Genomic DNA, 18,149 nt, shown 5'->3' on the forward strand with positions numbered 1-18,149 from the left:
TCTGTTTCAGATTTGACTTAAAACTCAGCAGGTTGGGGCCCACAACCAGGGCAGCTGAGTGGGCAGCCCCCAAAGCGACTGTCTGCTCCCTGCTGACCCCGCACAGCCCAGACTCTGGGTACTGGATGAATGACCCCGAGCCCACAGCTGCCGGGTCAGGCAGTTCCCAGAGGGGATGACGTTCCTTGCTATCCTCCGCTCCAGTTCCTATTGAGAACCGCTCTCCAGAACAGAAGCAGCCACGATTCTCCTGCGTGGTCCTGTCTTGAGGGTGCCTTATGACCTCTTGAGAGGCAGGACCTCTCGACCACCCGGAAGGCGGCTACCCTCTTTCCAGCGACAGAGGTGAGCCGAGGGGGCAGTACCAGAGGCTGAGCTGCACGCATGGGGTTACAAAGGGCCCCCAGTTACTCAGCCCTTCTGGTTTGAGAGAAAAATGAACTAAAAGTGAGGCCACTGCTATGCACCAGGCTCCCCTTCAAGTCTAACTGTATAGAGACTCATAATGCCCAGGTTTTGCCCGTGCACGTTACTATGAATCAAAGAGCTAATAAACAGGCTGTGGTTCCTTCCTGGCCTGGGACGGCCTGGGACAGACGGAGTGACCACTGTTTCCAATGCCACCTAATTCCAGGCCGTGGGATTTGCCAGATGTAGGGCCCAGGGCAGAGGCCGACAGCTGGGCCAGGCTGCGTGGCACATGGAGAGCTCCAGTCCGGTGGTGCTTGCAATTTTGCAGAGGGGGCCATTCCACTCTTGGGATGAAAGGTAGCCTGAGTGCACGTTCGTGCGGTGGCCTGCCTGCAAGGAAGCTGTGTACGCAGCTGCATGAAAGGGGAGAGAGGAAGGTCAGCTGGGAGGAGACCACCCAAAACGCAGAGGCGCGATTCAGAAAGGGGCCCAGCCCGCTGGGGAGGGGAGGCAGCGTCACGAAGGCCCGCCGTGAGGCTGACACCTCAGCTACCTTCCAAGACACCAGGAAAAGAGGGGAAGGCCAGAACTTAGCTATCTATCTGGAAGAGTCTACCATATGGACACATTGAGAGATCTTTGGCTTTTTCAAGAACAAAGACTAACTTAGGAGAGGAGGGAAGGAAGGGACCTGGGTCCTCCCCGGGCTCACAGCACCGGCCACAATGCTGTGCAGGGGGGCGCCTCAGGGGGCGCTGGACGCAGTGGGAGATGGGGGGGGGCAGGTGAGTCAGGGAGCTGAGGCAGCAGGTGTGTGTGGGGGTACCTATTCCCCAATAACAATGCTGGAGAACAAAGAGGGGCTCAGAGCTGACAGGCTGCTGGATTGGTTTCAACTGAAAACAATATAAAAGGTGCTTCCACTTTGGGGCCTGGTAAGTCCCTCCTGTCTTCCCTACCCTCCGGCCCTGCACATCTCCCCGGGAGTTCTTATGAGCAGCTCAGAACAGATGTGCACTTGCTCTAGACTCAGCTACAGTTCCCCTCTGGGTCAGAGGAGCTCCTGGGGCAGAACATTCCAAAGGAAGGAGGGCTATCAGGCAGTGCTCCCTGCAGCTCCTTCCAGCCCCCAACGGCCCCCTACACAGCCCCCGCATGGCCGGGGTCCTCCTGCCTGACCGTCCCGGCCCCCCAAGCTCAGCCGGGCACTGGAACGCAGATGTTCCGTTCTCACTCAGGTCGTTAAGCAGAGCGGCGGCCCTCCCTCCATCCATCTAACCACGAACAGCTGGGCATTTCGGCTCTTCTCGGCATTTTCCCCTTTCAGTAAGAGAACAAGTAAATCACAAGGAAAACTGTGGGAACGAGTGGAAGGCCTTCATAGCCTGGGGCAGCATTTGTTGCTATTTCTACCCATCGGATTCCAAATCCATAACCCTGGATTTACTCTCCCGTCCTAGCCCTGAGGGGGGCAGCTCTTCAGTTTCCCTCACTAAAATGAAATCGTTCGCAAATCAAGGAGAGAAACACAGGAAAAACTGCTTTTGCTTCAGGTTTACACTGCTAGTGTGGATTTACCAGGAGGTGCAAAGCAGGCCCACAGTTTCAGGTATTTGTCAAATACTTATGTGGTACTACAGAAACTTCTAGAATAGTGTCTTCACTCACTTGAGAGGACTCTGGGTGGGTGTGGCCCTGAGTTCACTCACACACACACACACACACACACACACACTATTTGGATGCACTTCTAAATACATGCTTCTTAATTGGTTGCCTCAGAGCAGGAGCTGATGAACTGTGCACGGGGTACCATGTTAAGACCACAAAATGGTCACTGAAAATCTGAGACAACACATAGAAAGGAAGCAGATGCTACAGCATCTTGCGTAAAATGTAAAGCTAATATTTCATTTTGTATTCTTAAGAAAAGATGAGAAGAAAACCACAATATTGATACACACTACAACATGGATGAACCCTGAAAACATTATCTAAGTAAAAGCCAGACACAAAAGACCACACAGTGTATGATTCCATTTTTATGAAGTGTCCAGAACAGGCAAGTCTACAGAGACAGGAAGATTCGTGGTTGCCGAGGGCTTAGGGGTGGAGGGCCAAGGGTACAGGAGCTTCTTCTGGGGATGATGAAAACGTCCTGAAATTAATTATGGTGATGGCTGCACAACTTTGTGAATGTTCTAAAAACCACTTAATTATACACTTATTTTCTATTTTTAGTGGGCGCTATGCCTAATGTGGGGCTTGAACTCAACCCCTGGACCAAGAGTAGCATGCTCCACCAACTGAGCCAGCCAAAGCGCCCCTATACACTTTAAAATAAAGTCAACTGTATGCTATGTGAATTATATCCAATAAAGCTGTCACATACACACAACCCAAAAAAACCCTAAAGCCAGAAAACAAACCCACCACAATGCAATAGGGCATTTAAGAAGGCATTTTATTTTAACACGTGCACCAAAAGCTGGTGGGCCTGAGATCCCACTGCTCAGCTCCTATGCAGGTGCCTGGCAGATTTACCGTAGAGCTGGGGAAGCTCTAAAGCCCTTCCAAGTCTCAGGAGAGGCCTAGCAATGGTGTTATTGTAATGACTTATTACTTTGCCTAAACTGAATGAGCTTCAAGCACCTTGAAACCTGAGGGCCCTGGAAGGAGCCTTACAAGGGACGATCCCCTGGGGCTCAAGCTGCTTTAGCTTCTCTGTAAGCCCACCCTGCAGACAGGTAAGTACCTATGTCATCAAGATGGCTTTCAGTGGAAAAGAAATACGGTGAGGAAAACCAGAGCCCAACTGCCTGCCACACAGAAAGTTGACTTTGCCTTCCTTTTATTGAGTCTTAAATTTCCCACCGCTCAGCCATCTCATACTGTGCCGAAAAAGTTCTAAGACATATTCCCACAACACTGGGGAGGTCTGGGGGTAGGAAGGAGGAGTTTTTCTAGGAGTAGTGAATAGGCACTTTATCAAGAAGATCAATCCAAGAGATGTCCTCTCGAGATTTATATACCTACAGATATCATAAAGGTTATTAGTCGGTTTTCCTTCTGATGTCAAAACAGTTTGAGAGGGATTTCTTCCTGAGACAGGAAAAGGAACCAGATACACATTCAAATAATGTTAACTTTGTTGGCATTATCTCAGTCAGCTCTTTTGCTTACTTTCTCCTCTTAATTGCTCACCACACCCAGAAAAGGAAGAAAAAACAAAACCACTACTGACTTCAGCTGCCAGGTTCTAATGATAAACAACCACTTTCTGGCAAAACTTTAATTACAAGGCAGGCGGCGCACAGAGCAGGAAGCACCCGGTTCTCACTCGAGGCCTCGAGCCCACCCTCACCACACTGAGAAACACCATTATTAAGCTAAGGCCCTATAAGAACCTGCATGTAGCCAGGAGGCTCAACATACTTTCCTACTCTGTGGTCACCGTCTAGAAGCTTCAGGGCCAAAACCACAGGGGCAGCTGCGACTTCGGTTTCTAGACTTGCCCCACGAGTTTTTTTTTTTTTTACTTCAAAGTTTCCCCTTTGCCCTTCCACAGCGGCTAATCGTGGGAGTGACTTACACAGGTGAAAGTTAAAAACCAGTGTCACTCTGAATGCAAGGCCAGCTCTATAAACGGCTGCCACAAACTTTGTACATGACAGGCTTCCTTCTAGGCCTCAGGGAAATGTCTGCCTCTGGAACTCTCCCACTTTTGAAGGCATGGAAACTGTGGCCACGAGTGGCCTTTTTATCTCGTACTTAGAACACACATGAATGAAAATACACATCCAACCACATCCTGGCAGGTTAACATCAGCTACACTAGGACCCAAAAGCCCGCTCCTGGGTATTTACCCAGGAGAAATGAAAATATTTGTCCATGCAACATTTGTGTAAGAATGCCCATGGCAGCAATATTCATGGTATCCCTACCCAGGAAACCACCCAAATGTCCATCAATAGGAGTGGAGATAAATAAATTGGGGTATGTCCTTACAAGGGAACCCTACTCGGCAATTTAAAAAAACCCAAACTACTGATATGTGCAACATGAGAGAATCTCACCTATTCTATGAAGGAAGAAGGACCAAAAAAAATAAAAAATAAAAAGCACATAGTATATGATTCCACTTATATAAAGCGCTAGAATAACTAGTTTATGGTGACACAGTCAGAACAGTATGGACAGGAGGGAACTTTCCATGCGGAAAGAAATGTTCTATCTTGATTGAAGCAGAGGTGACAAAATTCATGGAACTATACACTTAAAATGTGTGCGTTTGATCATACATAAATTACAACTTAACATGAAAAGAGAAAACAAGTAAATGGTGGCTGGGGGATGCAATGGGGCGAAAGGTTTAGCGCATCACTTTCTGGGTTGCTTGATTCTGCAGAGGCCGCATGAACATCTCAAACCCTGAAATGCCACAGCCCCTGGTTCTCAGAACAGCCCCTGGTTCTCAGGCTTGAGGCCTCCACTGGGCTGGCCTCCCCTGAACTGCGCTGGCGACCTAAGGGAGGCAGGCATAGGCTTAGGCACTAGGACCCCACAGGCCTCGAGGGCCAATATGAAGGGCGGTGGGCAGTGCTGCGTATACAGTCAGCCTGGCACCTGGCCGCACCCTTGCCCAGCCTTCCAGCAAAGGCCACTGACAGGAAGACCTGGGGGAGGGGACAGAGGAGTCGGGGCCTCACAGGCTTCGCACAGGTCTGACATCCACCTGCAGGGAGTGCCCTGCCAATGATGAGGGTTCCTCTAAGCTGGGTGAGTTTGTCTAGGCAGAGTGCCTCCCACCCACCCACAGGCCAAGATGGGCCCCAGACCCTCAAAGAAGGTTTTCAACAGCCTGGGTCAAGTAACCGTGTAGCTCTGTTTACCCTGGTAGTCAGTGCCTATTACAAGCACAGCTCCGTGTGCCTGGGGTCGAGTAAGTATGGAAAATCTGTCAGGATCATCATTCTCTGGGCTTGCCTTCTCCACTTGTGTGTGTGTGTATGCATGTGGGTGCACGTGTGTAGAGGGAAGGACAGTGACTGTCATTGTTAAAAATACTGACTTGATACACTCTTCCTCTTTCACCCCCCCCTTGACAAGACAGGGTCTTGCACATGGGCCTTTCCCACCAAGGCCTGGAATGGCTGCTCCTTCTTACCCCTCACACTCACCTTCAATGCCATTTCTTCAGGGGAACCTTCCTGGAGGTAGACCTCCCACCTTCACCCCCCCACCCCACCCCCATCATCTCCTACCACTTTTCTTCACCCTCCTCATGACCGCAGTGACTTGTCTGCTTGCTCACCGTCTGACTTCCCCACCTGCTGTAAGGCTGAGGAAAATGGGGATTGTGGCCAGTTTGTTCTCCACTATATAAGGAAGCATCTGGCCTGGCACACAGTAGGGCCTCAGTCAGTACTGGCTTAGTGGACAAATTCTGTATCTTCAAGCAAACCAACCAAAACCAAAACCCCCATGCATACTTGTGCAAGTTTGCATGTGAAACAGCCCCATAATCCCTGCCTGCTCCTAGAGAAGTCTCCTGGGAGCCAGTCTGAGGCTCTCTGTAATACAAGACATGCATGGCAGTGACAGAGGAGAATGCTGAAAAGTGGCTGTCCCATATCTGATCAAAGTACAAATCTCTGCGGCCAGAAGAGGAGATGTACATCTTATGGAACTGACCAGAAAATGCAGTTCACGAGCCATTTCATTCTCTAAAACACATACTATTACAGGAAGCAGGGGCTGCAGATGCAAGCTGGGAAAATGAAAAATGAGCCAGTAAGGAACATAAAACACAGAGGAGAGGACATATATGCTGACTTCGCAAGTCATCTAGCACACTGCCCAAGGAGGAAAATGGCCTGTGTGCACAGGCACGTGCATGTAGCTGCGGCCCAGAACCTTGAGGCTCACAGTGAAATCACTTAAAGAAAAAAATAAATAAGATCTGGCACCAGACTGCCACCAGGCCTACAGGAGAGGCCCATGTCATCGCCAGACATAACCCAGCCCAGAGAAGAGCTCCCTGCCACACCCCAGTCGGTCAAAAATAGTGCCCCCTCTTATTCTCTTGCTTACTTAAAAATCTGTTAAACTGTTGGCCCAGTCATTCTCACGTCCTCCCCTGAGGTCGGCCGTTCTGCCACTGACTGCTGAGGGATGTGGGAGGCCCAGGCCAAGTGAGAAGAGCACCAGCCTCAGCCCCCACTTCCTGTCAACTGTGACAGCCTCACTGACTCCCCAAGCCACAGTTTCCTGACCATTACTTAGTTAAGTAAAGCAATGAACAACATAAAGAATCCTATTCTTACACAAGTCATGACGTTTCAGTTGCTTCCTCCTTCACATGAGGGCGGTGATTCTAGCCATTTATTAAACACTTATTATGTGCTAGCTTACATGAATATGGCCTGGCGCTGTAAAAGTAACAACTAATCTTAACAGGTCTCGGAGTGGGGGGAAAAAAACATACATGGCTCTGGTTCTGCTTTTTGTGTTAGGAGCTGGGAAATAAGGTTGGGGGAGTGAGAAGCAGGGGCAATTTTAAACTCAATGCCTTTGGCAATTCATGCTGACTCAGCATAGTGTATTAGAATAGGATTTTTGCTGGAAGCAACTGCGAAGGACCTGAGTTCTGCCTGGTGTCTCTCTGATGGCAGCTACTTGCCAAATGTTCAGGGAAGAAAGCGAGGCTGGAGGGTGGAACCCCAGTGCTGAGACCTCTCAGCTCAGAGTGAGTGTTCAGGGGCCCTCTGAGTAAACGGGGTCCCACTCTGGCCTCTGCAGACACAAGAGCCCAGAAGAGAAAAAGGACCGTTTGCTCATTCCCAAGGCTGGGGCTGCTGAGAACGGCAGGGGCTGTGGAGGAGCAAGGGAACTGGAGCGGGATGTTGTGAGCTGCGCCCGCCCCCTTGGGGCCTGTCAGGGAGGTGGTGGGAGCGTTCTGGATTGGTGCTGTCCTACCTGATGCTATGTGCGGCAGACCTGGCCTGGCAGCTTTCCCACAAGCCCAGCTCTCCCCTTCTCCCACAGCTGCCCAGGATCCGCCTGCCGCTGAGTTGGGGCAAGTCTGCCCCAAGAAAGTACACAGGACCCAGACAGGCCCCACAGGCATCTGGAGAAACGGCAGACCAAGTGGTGGGAAATGGTGGTCAGCCAAAAGCAGAAACCAAAATTACACAAAGGGAAAACAGGAAGAGTCCATGAAGCAAAAACGGCAAGTAAAGGTTTTGCATTTAACGCCCAGAGTGGCCTACCTTCGCTCTCTCAAGAATTCTCTTGACAGAGAATTCTGTCATCTGGAGCCCAGTGCCCACTGTTTGCCTGGAGTGCACGTGGAGGCCTACAGTCACCAGGGAACTCCAAACAGAGCTGAACCTGTGGGGCCTGGCCCTCCCCTAGCAGGGTCTACAGATGTAGGAGCTCAGGTGTGTCCCCCCAGAGGTGAGGGTCCCTGACCAAAGTGGTGTATGCAGGCCAGGTGACCAGAAGAACCCAGGACCAGCCTATGCTGGGCCTTCTGTGAGCAACCTACACTGGGGAGTCCCCCAGAAGCTTCCCAGGCCGCGCAGTGTTTGAACCAGCCCCCTGATGCCAGAGAGCAGCCGCCTATTAGGGTGAGCATGCCTGAGGGGGCAGCAGGGGTGAGGCTGAGGGGGTGAGCAGACTGTCTCTCCAGCACTACTCACCATGTACGAAGGAAAGATCAGAACTCGTTTGTGCTTGCCACAAGGCCACTGGGGGTCATCCAGGAGATTTGGGTCATAGTCCATAAAGTCTCCCAGGTCGCTACCTGAGGATCACACACAAAATAATCAATAGGGGCCCCGGACTCCCTGAAGCAGAAGCAGGAGGGCGAACGCCAAGACTAAAGTTAGACTGAAGCAAGGCCGGCCTCAGGTCGTTGAGCCCAGAGTCACAATGCACACTCTGCCCCTCAGGAAACATCCCTACATGCCAGTGAAGGGTATCCCCTGCACGAGGGGGGGGGGTCACAAAATACTTAACGTTCTGACAGTTTTTCCACTTTAGAAAACTATGTATCACTCCCCCGGACCTGGGAGAGCACAAAACCTCACAGAGCATGAAAGATAAAGCGAGCACTCGGGTTACAAAATGGGGCACCAAGAAGGCGCACTTGCTAAACCTGCAGATCAAACGAGTAACTCAAGTCCTGCCACGTGAGCTGCATGTTTCTGGTGTGAAGGCTTCCAGGCAGGCTACCGTGTCCGTCCACAGATCAGAGCGGCGCCAGGGCAGACAGCTGTCAATGGCTAGAGCTGGTGGGAACCGAAGGACGGTGCTTCCGAACTCAGCACCCAGACAGGCCTGAGGAACTCCCCCTTCACCTGGAGTTTCTCTGGAGTTTTCTCCCTTGTTCGCGTCTTACAAAGGTGTGTAGAGGCAAAGCTAGAAGCAAGCAAGCCCTCCTTCACACTCACAGGCCACGAGAATCACAAAAAGTTCTCACACCTGATCCCAATCGGAACACTGGGAAAATATCGGCAAGAAGCACGGTGAGATAAGGAGCTGAGTGGGGGGAGAGGGCGGTCCAGCCATTATCTGCACGCTACAGATGGCCTTGGCATTTGTCCTTGCGGGAGCTTGGGAGTTGGTGGCTAAAACATCTCATTGGTGAGGCCCCCCTGTGGCCTGGCTGTGAACTTGTATGGTCTGAAACTGGGCTTGCCCCAAAGTCACGTGGCCTGTGGGATGGGTTCATGCTCCGTCCAGAGGCACCCGTCCTCCACTCTGCACACAGGGAGACCCAGCCCACACGGCGCACCGAGGCACCCTTCTCCACGCGCTGCCCGGCCCTGGCCCTGCCCAAGGTTACCTGTGTCCAGGCTCCCCTGGGTGCTGCTTGCGCGTCCTATGGAGAGGCTGCGGTGGCTCAGGTTACGGAACTGGGAGAAGGAGGAGGTGGAGTCTATGGTATTTCTCCGGGCTCCGAAGGCATTTGTGGGTAACAGAAATTGGGTGTAAGAAACAGTCTAAAAGGAGAAGACAAAAACGGACAAAATGGATTACTCCCAGGCAATGATAGGTTTGCATTCATATTCTTACATCTGCACTTCTAAAATCCAATGAGATCTGAGATGAAATTTGTTTTGGTATTTGTGCCAAAACCTAAACTCAACTAATTTGAGGCTACGTATAGTTTTAATTTATTGCACTTTGTGTGAATATTCGTGTCATATGGTAGTTTGAGAACTATCCCAGAAGCACTGGGATGTTGTGTAATACACGAGGCACATACCGCACTGGCTTTTTCTCTTTTTTTGAACACCACACGAGCTTTATACCCCACCAAGTGCAGAATTCCAGAACACGTCAGGCCCCAAGAGTGTCTGATAAAGGGCTGTGGCCTTCTGCATGTTCCGTTGGCAGATGTGATCTCTGATGCTTGTCTCTCGCTCACCTCCCTCATTCCTGCGTGAACACTCAACCTTCAGGAATGGACACAGAACAAGTGTTTTTCTTTCCACCTACTTGGAGAAGCACGGCCCATATACCCCCTGCTCGTGGGCTCAGGGCTGATGACGTCCGGGCACAGTGGTGACCAGCTGTTCTGGCAGAGGGGAGGTGGGGAGGTCACTAGCTGCCCCAGCAGCTTCAGCTGGAAGCAAGCTACCCTGAGATGGCTTCCCCAAATACTTGCTTCATCTCCATAAACAGGCTTTTGAAGGGTTTACAAAGATTACCTGGATCCAGCACAAAAAGGTCAAGTTCATCTTTGAACTTTCACCCCTCAGACTTCCACCCAGCAGCTCACTGGATTGCAGATAAGGAGGAATGTAACAGCTCTCCTGCTAGGTGCTCACTAAGGCTGACAGACTCAGCTTCTCAGGACCGTGGGAAGCCTCCCTCCCCCACCCCCCCAAAACAAACTTTCTAATAGCGGGAATGTAGCTTGCTGACACCATCGGTTAATGCATGCTCAAACCACTCGATTCCAGAACATGCATGGGTGTGTGGGATACTCGTCAGTATCCGGCATTCCATCATAAATAGCACTGGGGGAGAAATACTATGCTGCTATTTCCTCACTGGCTCAGTGGGTTTCTGAGGGCACGCTAGGGGAGAGGGGACGGGCTGGCCCCAGACCTGGTTCCTCCACCATAAGCAAGGGTCGTGGTCTGTCACGCTGCTTCCAAGTCCTGACCCTGGTGGTGTCGGCAGCGACTTGCCGATTGGAAGCTAGGAAGCCTTACCTTCCCGTCAGCTCCCAGCTCCACACCTTCAAGGCCAATAATCTCTTTCAAGCTCACAGCACCTGTGGACTGCTTCCCTCCATCCAACTTCAAGTCCCTGGGGAGGACAAGCCCAAGGAAAAAAATGCTTTGGTTTGTACTCAAAAGAGCCACGACGATGTTTACTACACAAGACACCACAATCACACTGACGAAAACGAGCACGCAGGCCCTGGCCAACAGGATATCCCTCTGACCCTCCTGGGGGCCCGTTAGCACCACCTTGTTTCATCCACTTTGATATAAACGAAATGCAACCCTGCAGATGAAAGGCAGGCTCAGAAGCCGAAGGACAACTGATGATCCTCTATACAAGGCCCCTCAGCTCACAGTCCACTAACAGGAAGCCAGGGAGCATTCCCTGGGCATCACGGGGCAATGGTTGGTTCTCTTAGGCTCTGGCTGCTGGTTTCATTTTAAAGCTGGCAGAGACCACCTCTCCTGGCCGCCCCCTTTATTAGACAAGAGAAATCAATTCTTGTCCTAAACTGTTCCCAGGAGTACTGCTGGTAATTAAGGGATTAATGCCACCACAGTCACCCCAGCCTCCTCGCCAGGGGACCGGGAACACGATCATCTTTCTATAAAAGAACAATCTCCAGTATTATCAGGCATTTACACAGCACTTCACAATTTACAAAGACTTCTATGCATCATCTCTGCCATCCCTTAACATGAGCCTATCAGACAGGTATTGCTATTATTATCTTATTTCACAGAGAAAAGCCCACAGGAGGCTAAGTGGCTTGCCAAGGTCACCAGGATAGTAGGCTGTAGAGACTGGTTTTGCAGCCAGGGCTGTTTCTAGCACCTCAGGTTGCCTGAGAGACGCAAGACTGAGCTGGCTGTGGTTACGCTCAGGTGTAACTGCTCACATTGTCAAGGATAATCCCCCTCCTTGCAGTGGTCCTCGGGCTTGGATGCTGATTAGAATCACCTGGGGATCTCTGACAAACTACCGCAGCCTGAACCCCACCCGCAGACATTCTGTTTCAGTTGGTATGGGGTGCAACCTGGGTGTCAGTTTTAAACACTTGCCAGGGGATTCTAAAATGCAGCCATGTTTGGGAAGGACTGTCTTCCAGTTTCTGGCTCTAGGATGTGGTGCTTGTTAGTCAAAAGTCATCTCAGGCTCGGCAGTGTTCTTGCTGTGTGGCCTGGAGAGAGGCACCACATTCAGGGGCTGGCTCCCACAACCTAAGCAAGAACAAGCAAAATGTAAAGGCAAGCCTCTCCAGGCCGAAGATAAAGAATTCAAGAAAAAGAGAGGGAGCCGGGTGAGTGAGGGAAGAGACAAGGAACCTCCCCTTCTGAGAAGGAAAACAGGGCTTCTCTGATTTAGTTGAGCGATCACTGGCTCTGTAAGCCTACCTCTAATGCAGAAGTGTGATTAATGACAGTTTTAAAAGAAATAGCCAAGGGGCACCTGGGTGGCTCAGTCGGTTAGGCATCTGATTTTCAGCTCAGGTCATGATCTCGGGGTCCTGGGATCAAGCCCCGAGTGGGCTTCGCGCTCAGTGGGGAGTCTGCTCGTCCCTCTCCTTCTGCCCCTCCCCACTGCTTGTGCATGCTCTCACTCTCAAATATTAAAAATAAAAAAGGGAATAGCCAAAATTTGCATCCAGTAAGTACTGCATTTTTTAAAGGTAGTCTCCTTAGGACGCCATGGTATTGCTATGCTCAAAACTTTCTGGAGCCCGTCTGGGAATCAACACTAAAGTCACGCAAAAAAAAGCAAATAACCAACCCAATCCAGTCTGCAAACTTTGCATTTATACATATTTTTGCTCTGAACACTATTACTTGAATCAGTGCTCCCCCCCCCGCCCTGCCTACTGACTGGACTGTAAATGAGTGTGAATGACTTCAAGTAATTCCAGGCATCAAGCTCACCCCCTAGGGATGGTGCAGAACAGTAACTCATAGAGCTGTAAACACTGCTAGAAGTTGCAGACCCATCCAGAGCTCCAAGCATATTCTGAGCAATGAGAGTACTTTCGGGATATGCCTCCTCTGCAGGGGGCTGTGAGGTCCAGGATGATTGAAATCACGTCACTTTATAAACATGCCCTGTGAAAAGAGACCTGCATTCCAGGTATGGATCTTAAATGTGCAGCTGGAAGGACCACGCAAGCAGGAGGGGAGCCGAGCGGGGCTCAGCAAGGCCACCAGAATCCAGGGATGGCACATGCCAGAGACCACCCACCCTGCTGCCCTGCCTCCTGCGGGAGCCATCCAGGCTGCCGGCCCTCACAAAGGGAAATGCCAACAGAGCAAGAACCTGAACCAGGCAACGAGGCAAAAGTAGCCGTGAAGGGCAAGAAGAAAGGGGACAGCCATGGCAGCCCAGGAAGGGGAGCAGGTACAAAGAGCGCAGCGCCTTGCATTTCATGAAAGGCTCTCCGGCTCGCTTCCGCGACGTCCTCCTTGCCCGAAGTGCACCCTGGCAAGCACGTGCCTCAAATTCCCAACTCCCAAACAACTGTCTCCTTGTTTCCATTTTGCCAGACAGAAAATGTTATTTAGGGCTGAAACTAATTTAAAAGCAGGGCCCATCTTCATGAGGTAAGGAAACCCAAAGAAATAAGGATATTAAAATATGCCCATTTTAAGAGTGCTCCTGAATGGAGAGTTGGCTGCAGGCAGGGACAGAGGCTCATTCCATGTTTGTGTCCAGATATACACGATGTCTGATATGTAGTATTTACTTAAAGAAGCCAGGCAGCCTGGCTCTTTGCTGTCTCATCAGTGCTGGTTCCTTAGCTAAGTGCTCTGCTGAAGGCTGGTATTAACACGAGCCACACGAAAATGCTGTTATTTGCCCATTTTGACCTATGTGCACAGTGATTTCACATGGCACCACCTGATTTACAGAAAGGGTGTAGGACTACTACAGATAGGACTTACCCGTGAGTGAAAAGCAAGCAAGAGACCTATGGCCCCGGACGCCCCCCTTTGAGGGGAACTGTGAATGGTGCAGCTGCTTCACTCAGAAAATAGCTTTTAAAAACTCCAGTGAAGGGACGCCTGGGTGGCTCAGTCAGTTAGGCGTCTGCCTTTGGCTCAGGTCATGATCCCAGGGTCCTGGGATCGAGCTCCACATTAGGCTCCTTGCTGAGCAAGGAGCTCCTTGCTTCTCCCTCTGCCTGCCTGTCTCTCTCTCTCTGATAAATAAATAAAATCTTAAAAAAAAATCTTTAAAAAAATCAAAACTCCAGTGAAAAAGGACTAAGCAGAAGTCCCCGGGGAGTAGTGATAAAATCTTGATGTTTTCTTTCTAACATCATTATTCTGAATTCTCATTAAAATGGTGTAGGAAAACAAGAAATATCGGTTTGGCTCAAAAGCCGGCATTAACCCTCCAGGAGCAGGAGAGAGCTGGGGAACACAGAGCTGCAGCTGTAATTGAAAGCAGACTGAAGTCGGACTTTCCAGTTTCTTTGAAAAGCCTAGGAGATTATTTTTCCCAGATACATGTAGAGTCCAAATATTAATTTATTTATGTTCCACCTCCTTCTAAAAATGGCATGGAGGCAAGTTCAAATACCAGATGTGGATACTGGCCAAAACCGTGTGCATTACGGTTTACATGCTGTAGCTTGCACTCACAGACAAACATGGCTAGGCAGGTCCTACGGAAGGATCTCATTTGGACCTATGCACTAACAGAACCAGGGGTCAGGAACCATGGACAATGCAAGGGTCTGTTTTCTTCTCTTCCGCAGGCCCGGGGACACTATAGCTCAGACCTACTTAGCTGCAAGAGCTCATTTCTCATCTATTCAAGTTTCTTTTGCAAAGGCTGTAAGCAACAGACACACTCTGAAAACCCAGCACAAAGGTTTTCTTACAAAGTCTGGCCAGTGGGGATGGGGATGGATGGGAGATGGTTTAAGGGGGTACGGGGTAGGGGCTTACAGAAGATGCGGGAGGTGGTGAAAACAGAAGATGAAAATGCATTTGGGGAGACAGCCATATACCCTTAAGCAAGGGGCAGAAATAGAGGTTCTTTGTGGAGCGAAACCCTATTCTTCAGAGGATGGCCCTGCAGTTCATTGAATGTAGCTCTCCTCGAAAGCCTGTGACTTGGTGGTTGGAAACCCCCTGGACGTGTCTTAGTTTCGGCTCCCACGGCAAAGAGCAAATACACATGATTTTGCAGTTGTGGAATCATCTGGTCAGAGCACATGGCCAATCTAGATATCCTGGTGCCCAAAGGGGATTACCTAGGTCACTGTAACCACACTACGGCCACTCCTGATTTCATCCAGTGTAACGGGCAAAATGATCTTTCATTACCTTTTCTGATGCTCAAGGAGCCGTAATGCATGGAACTGATCAAACAAGATTCCCTATTAAATAACAAGAAGTTTCGGGGCACCTGGGTGGCTCAGTCGGTTAAGTGTCTGCCTTTGGCTCAGGTCACGATCCCAGGATCATGTTGCAATGTTGCTCATGATCAATGTTGCAAATGGGGCTCCCTGCTCCACGGGGAGCCTGCCTCTCCCTCTGCCCCTCCTCCCCTGCTTGTGCGTGCTCTCTCTCTCTCTCTCTCTCTCTCTGACAAAATCTTTAAAAAAGAAAAAAAGAAGTTTAAGGTAAGGCCTTTTCCTTAAGGAGCATATAATTAGTGAACCAATGTTACTCCTAATAAAAAATGATTTAAATCCTTAACACCTGGAAAGTAGATGGAACTGTGTGAGTAATCCAATTAACTAGTTTCCAGGGCTTTCAGCCTCCAAGATGGCCTGACTGCCACTTGTGATCATTTAATGGTGCTCTAAACTTGAGACCTTGGAATGCCAAACAGAAGCATCACTGGGCACTTGCTCGTTAAGGGACAACAATAGTTTGAACACTTTGATGCATAAACAATTTAAAAGCCAGTTAAATATTAGGTTTTCCAGATCTTTCAGAAAAAAAAAATTTGCTGCAGAGAGCAAAGCTTGAAAGCTGATTAGGAAATACCACTTGTGAGCTAGTTTTAATTAAGAGATTATGCATCAACTGGAACTCAGTGATACAAGCATTTATCATAGTTTAGGAAGTCCTATTTCTCGCCTCTTCAGATACAATACAGCTGCCATCTTGGATTGGATCTGCTTACTTGTATCAGAGCAGAGCGTTACACCACCACAGTTCAGAGTCAATGGGACAAAGCCCAGGGCTGACAGGAAAAAGTGAAATCAAAGCGGCTTTTAGTCTACAAGTCCTGCCCCTCACACTCAGCACTCCATCGATAAGCCATCCCCTCAAGGTTAACTGGCAGACAATGAAGGGGACTTAATGTAGCTTACACCAAAATCTTTGTCTAAGGGCAGCTCTTATAAATAGCTGGATAACGGCATGATTCATCCATCAGATCATTCCAGAATCTGTCTGTGTGGGAATATGGCTGGTGTGAGGAAAGAAACACAATTTGTGAATGTGTAATTTTCCACAACGAAAAGAGATGTGCAGGGGGAAAGTGGGTAGGGAGGAAGAGGGGGATAGCAGGGGGCACTTAGGCTTCCAGGCCCCCTCTCAGAAGCTATGTCACAAAACAATCAACACTCAGGAAACAGACCCAAGAGAATGACCTCATCTGAAATGCCCCCCATGCCAAAAGCTAAGAAGGACATCAACAAATACCACGTGGGCACTGCTCTTTTATTTTTTTAAGATTTATTTATTTATTGGGACACCTGGGTGGCTCAGTCGGTTAAGTGTCTGCCTTTGGCTCAGGTTATGATCTCAGGGTCCTGGGATCGAGCCCCACATTGGGCTCCCTGCTCAGCGGGGAGCCTGCTTCTCCCTCTGCCTGCTGCTCCCCCTGCTTGTGCTCTCTCTAGCAAATAAAATCTTAAAAAAAAAGATTTATTTATTTGAGAGAGAGTGAGAGGGGAGCTGGGGCGGGGGGTGGAGGGGACGTAGAGGGAGAGGCAGAGGATCTCAAGCAGTCTCCCCGCTCAGCGTGGAGCCAATTTGGAGCTCGATCTGATGACCCTGAGATCACAACCTGACCCAAAACCAAGAGTCGGACACTCAAATGACTGAGCCACCCAGGCAACCCTGGACACTGCTATGTTAAAACATGCCCCCAGAAGTACCTTGTGCTGCGCTGCGAAGCCATGTTCTTCACCACATGGTCTCACACATATCCACAGTAAGCGAACCCAGTCACTATCGTTCAGTCAGGTCTGGTTATCTGAATGGGTCCGTTCCTACACACACACATCATCAAGCTGGAATCATCCGACGTGGTTATTTTACATAACCGAAGTTAACTGGGTTCACTGCTACTTCCTTCTGATTGGATCCCTATATACAGAAATACCTACTGATGTCAGTTTCAGGAAATAAAGTGCATCTGGGCGCTTGTGTCAGTCCCCGTATGCAGACAGTCCTGGGACTAGCCCTCAGTACGATGCCTGCAGTCTCTCACTCACCAGTGGGTTGTGTTCCAAAGCTTTTGAGTTGGCCTTCTGGAACTCAGAACGCATTTCCCACTGAAATGATGTTGCAAATGGAGATCAGCCCACAGTGTGCTCTTTTAGCCTATAATGTCACCAAACTAGCCCCATAGTAAAGCAAGAGTTCTGGTTTCAGGAGCAACAGCTCAGAGGCATGTAAGAGGGTGAAGAAATAGGAAAAAGTGGAGTCTCTCTCATGGTTTCCTGGTTTGGGGCTAACCTTCAACATTTTAAAGGCGATCAAGTTTGCATTATTTCCACTTTCCTCTCTGGACCTCCTTTTCCTTCTCAGGACCCCAGGATCCTCACTCCTAAGCTGTTCCTGTCTCACAATTTCTCCCCTCTCTCTACTTCTGAACCCATAGATTGCTTGGCAGCTCCTGGCCCCAGGGTGATAGCACAGCAGCCCAGAGGACAGGACCAGGGCCCAAGAGGAGGGGACAGTGGTCTTAGCTCTAACACTAAGAGCTGTTAATCAAGTGGGGTCTGCCTACTTAAGAGAGTCGGGAAACTTACTTGCAATTTATTTTGTAAGCAAAGGGTTGCCAAGCCAAACCACAGATCCACACTAGAAAAGAGAAGGCAGTGACTCATGTGGATAAAAGGCAAAAAGACTCCGTCGGGCCTTGGCAAACTGCTGGTTGAGAGAAGAGGAGCTGGTTCAAGGCTGGGACTCTTCCCAGAAAATAGTATAATTTACAAGCTTAATCTGAGAGGAGTGTTTACAGCTATGAGAAGGTTTGATGTTACAGTTATAGTGAAAGAGATGGGCAACATCTGTTCCTCTTCTGTGACCAGCTTCCAATAGCTTGTTTTGAAAGGTGGGATTTGGCAAAGCTTCTTCCCACCAGCAAGAGAGATGAAAACAAAACAATCAGCTCCTCATATCCCATACAAGCACATGTAGGGGATAAGAGAAAAAAAAAGACTGGAAGGAAATAGGCCAAAATGTTAATGAAGGTTTTGTTCAGGAGGTAAGGGCTCAGTAAATTTTACCTTCCTTTCATTTTCACACAC

General features: G+C 49.6%; 1 protein-coding gene across 2 annotated transcripts in view; it reads right to left on the reverse strand.

Moving 5' to 3' along the window:
• Positions 1–18,149, reverse strand: part of CABLES1 (Cdk5 and Abl enzyme substrate 1) — a 110,784-nt gene that overhangs the window by 11,271 nt on the left and 81,364 nt on the right. For both annotated transcript variants that reach the window (XM_028098323.2, XM_028098324.2), the window contains exons 5-7: positions 10,642–10,738; positions 9,264–9,420; positions 8,116–8,219 (exon numbers count right to left, since the gene is read on the reverse strand). In XM_028098323.2, coding sequence (XP_027954124.1) covers positions 8,116–8,219; positions 9,264–9,420; positions 10,642–10,738 — 358 coding nt within the window. The remainder of the gene's footprint in view (positions 1–8,115; positions 8,220–9,263; positions 9,421–10,641; positions 10,739–18,149) is intronic.

The sequence above is a fragment of the Eumetopias jubatus genome, unplaced genomic scaffold, assembly GCF_037043125.1.
Source record: "Eumetopias jubatus isolate StellerSeaLion01/CBP00866 unplaced genomic scaffold, mEumJub1_p1.0 scaffold_16, whole genome shotgun sequence".
NCBI lineage: Eukaryota > Metazoa > Chordata > Mammalia > Carnivora > Otariidae > Eumetopias > Eumetopias jubatus.